General features: G+C 40.5%; 1 protein-coding gene across 1 annotated transcript; it reads right to left on the bottom strand.

The window, feature by feature from the left end:
• Positions 1-1,829: 1,829 nt before the first annotated feature.
• Positions 1,830-2,762, bottom strand: LOC142202279 (olfactory receptor 5V1-like). The gene has a single exon (XM_075272339.1). It carries the CDS (start codon positions 2,760-2,762, stop codon positions 1,830-1,832), a length of 933 nt encoding a protein of 310 aa, XP_075128440.1.
• Positions 2,763-3,359: the final 597 nt, after the last annotated feature.

Below are 3,359 nucleotides of genomic sequence, written 5' to 3'. Positions count from 1 at the left end.
GGGTAATAGAGGGTCTTTGGTGTGTTAGATGCCCCCAGACATGCTTCCCCTGCTGTCCCAGTGTCATTCCAGAGGTGTTGGCATCATTTCCTGGGGTGTCATAGTGGACTTGGTGACCCTCCAGACACGGATTTGGGTTTCCCCCTTAACGAGTATCTGTTCCCCATAGACTATAATGGGGTTCGAAACCCATTCGAACACACGAACATTGAGCGGCTGTTCGAATCGAATTTCGAACCTCGAACATTTTAGTGTTCGCTCATCTCTAGTGACTGACTAAATATCTTTTTTGCCCCACTGTAACTAGAAGTTAGAAGGGGCGATGAGACCACGTTGAGAAAATCTTAACAAAGCTGACATGCAATCTTTCCGACCAACTCAGGAGTTCTTCAAACCGAGCCAGTTGGTTAACCTTTTCATTCCAAACAGCTAGTGAAGACGGTACTGCTTGAAGCCAGTGAAGAGGTATAAGAGTCTTTGCAGTTTCCAACAAATGAGATATGAGAGACTGATGGGAGGGTTTATAATCGGCTGAAGGTTTGGAGAGGAAGAGAATCTGTGGGGGAAGTTGAAATATGGTGAACTCTAATGATCTGATCAGTTGCTGCACCGCTTCCCAAAAAGGCCTAATAAGTGGACAGTTCCACCAAATGTGAAGCTGCTGTGGGACTGAGATGTTTATGAAATAGCCAGTCTAGTGTTCTGTACCATCAGGACAGAAGTTTGTGGTGGCTTTCTTGTAGCCTGATACATCTCCAGAAACCATGTGAATTGCGAAGGATAGAGGTAACCTCTTCCACTGTTAGGGAAATTTGTAGATATTTCTTCGATGACGATAGAAAAGCTGGTTTCTGACAAGGAGTTGAGTCTATAAAACGGTTCATAAGTCTCGACATGCTAGTCTTTGGGAGAAGCATTTTCTCAAACTCTGTCAACTGAATTCTGGGAGTGAATCTGTCTCGAAAGGTGATCAGAAGAGTTTGGAGGTGTTTTCTGGGAAGGACAAGGACACACTAGAATTCCTGGTCCGTATAACCTCAAAAGGAAGAAGTCCCACAGGGGTGATAATATCTTGAAGGGTAATGGAGTTGAGTTTGGTCCACAAAGAAGTAAATGCATTCTCAGATATCCCCATGAGATTCGGTAACAGGCCAAGCGGAAATAGGGGAGAAGGACACGGGGTCAGAGTGGGGACTAACGGACCCTTAAGGAGGTAGCAGGATGATGGATCATCTACTGAGAAAGGCCTCTTCCTCTCATTGGGTAAACAAAGGCATTTCAAGAAGTCTGTCGGCATGGATTCATGGGGCAAGCGAGTCGGTAGTGGTGATTTAATAGGGACCCACCAGGCCAATTGAATCGCTCCTTATACCTTTGCATGTCAGACAATCTGATTTCACCTTGGCGCTTTCCCCTAATATGAGAAACATTAGGCCCTGGTTATGTAAATGTGTCGTTTTCCCAAAAAGAATTGTTATACCAAAATGCCTATCGCAAAAAACTATATAAATAGCTGGAAATTACCAACAAATACAAACTTGAAAAGAACGTGGAGTTTCAAAATTCTATCTAAAGTAATCTTGCAAAAAATAACAAACAAGTAGGCGAATGGGCCTAAGAGGCCTGGGTTATGCATTCTAGGGTTAAGGACAAGTTGATCCAGAATTTTTTTTTCCTCTGACATAGGGCAATTGGCATAAGCCTCATGACTTGTTTTTGTTGTTTTTTTCCTTTCCTCTGTATCGACACTGTAGGGTTACAGGTTGAACTTGATGTTCTGGTATCATCATCCAACCTCATCTACTTAAGACCATATTATCGTTAATTTATCAGATCACACACTTAGACAATATTTCCTGTACGGCTTTCCTAATGTCCTTATTCCTCAGACTGTATATAATGGGGTTGACCAATGGAGTAAACACAGTATATAGCAGGGAGAGGATCTTACTCATGGAGAGTGTGAGATCTCTTGGTGGGACAACATAAACACTGAACAGAGCCCAATAAAATATGGAGACCACAATGAGGTGGGAGCTACAGGTGGAGAAGGCTTTCTGTCTACCAGTACTGGATGGGATCCTTAAAACTGCCCGAACAATAGAAGTATAAGACACTACAATGATTATGGTCGGCGTAAAGACTAAAGGAATCCCTATTACATAAATCTGTAGATGGATAATAGAGGTGTCTGAACAGGCAAGTTCTAGTAAGGGGACAAGGTCACAGAATAAATGGTCAATGACATTGGGGCCACAAAATCTCAGCATTGCAGTATTTATGATGTGAATTGTCATGATAGAAAATCCAAGCAACCAACAAGTAATAGACAATATCACACAATGGTCACTTGTCATGATGGTGGAGTAACGGAGAGGATTACAGATGGCCACATATCTGTCATAGGACATCACGGCCAGAAGAAGACACTCAGATGCTTCTGAGGCACAAAAAAAATAAAGCTGAGTGATACAGTGAATAAGAGTAATGGTCACCCCATTATATAAAAGGATGTGGAGCAAGTTGGGGATAACTTCTGTGATGACCATAATGTCACTGATGGAGAGTTGTGAGATGAAGAAGTACATTGGAGTGTGGAGGATCTTACTGGTGGACACCAGGGTGATGATCAGGAGGTTCCCACATATTGTTCCGCAGTAAATTATAGCGAAAAAACAAAACAGGAAAATTCTTAAATCTTGGTTGACTTGAAATCCTAAAAGGAAAAATTCAGTGCTGGCCGTCAGATTCTTTTCCTCCATGCAATACAAATATTTTATAGTGTTATAAACCAGAATGGGAAGATTGAGTAACTCAAGGGTTAAGTGGTCATGATCTTGGCAGAAATATCAGTGTAAAAAATATGTGAAATATATATTATTGTCAAACTCATTGTAAGTGATCTCCGTTATTGGACAGAAATTTTCTGTTAATGCTTTTTTGTGCTTAATCCAAATTTTCTTCTTATAGATATTCATTTTGTAAAGAAAATTCCCGAAAGCAACAGAAATGTTCTGTGGTCATAAGATCCCTGAATGTGACCAGAATGCGGCTAAGTCTAGATCTTTATATACTAAATAATAGAGCAGGTGGCAGGTAAATGAGTCCTGGGAGATTTATACTCAAGAGGCTTTACTTCATGGAATTGCTTATTATAAATTTAAAATTCAAATTAACATTTTGTTGTGAAGAAAATCTAAATCAAATATTTATTTTTAATTTGATGAATTTAGTATTGGTTGGGAGATTTAAAGGAGTATTTGGGAAAAGGAGAGATGTATAAACTTCTCAAGAATAATTTTCTGTTGGGGCCAGGTGACTCGGGTTCCAGATTTGTTTAGGGTCAAACTAGTTTGGTA

The sequence above is a fragment of the Leptodactylus fuscus genome, chromosome 5 (assembly GCF_031893055.1).
Source record: "Leptodactylus fuscus isolate aLepFus1 chromosome 5, aLepFus1.hap2, whole genome shotgun sequence".
NCBI lineage: Eukaryota > Metazoa > Chordata > Amphibia > Anura > Leptodactylidae > Leptodactylus > Leptodactylus fuscus.
Note: the sequence above shows the minus strand (reverse complement) of the source record. Positions and strands in the feature narration are given on the sequence as shown.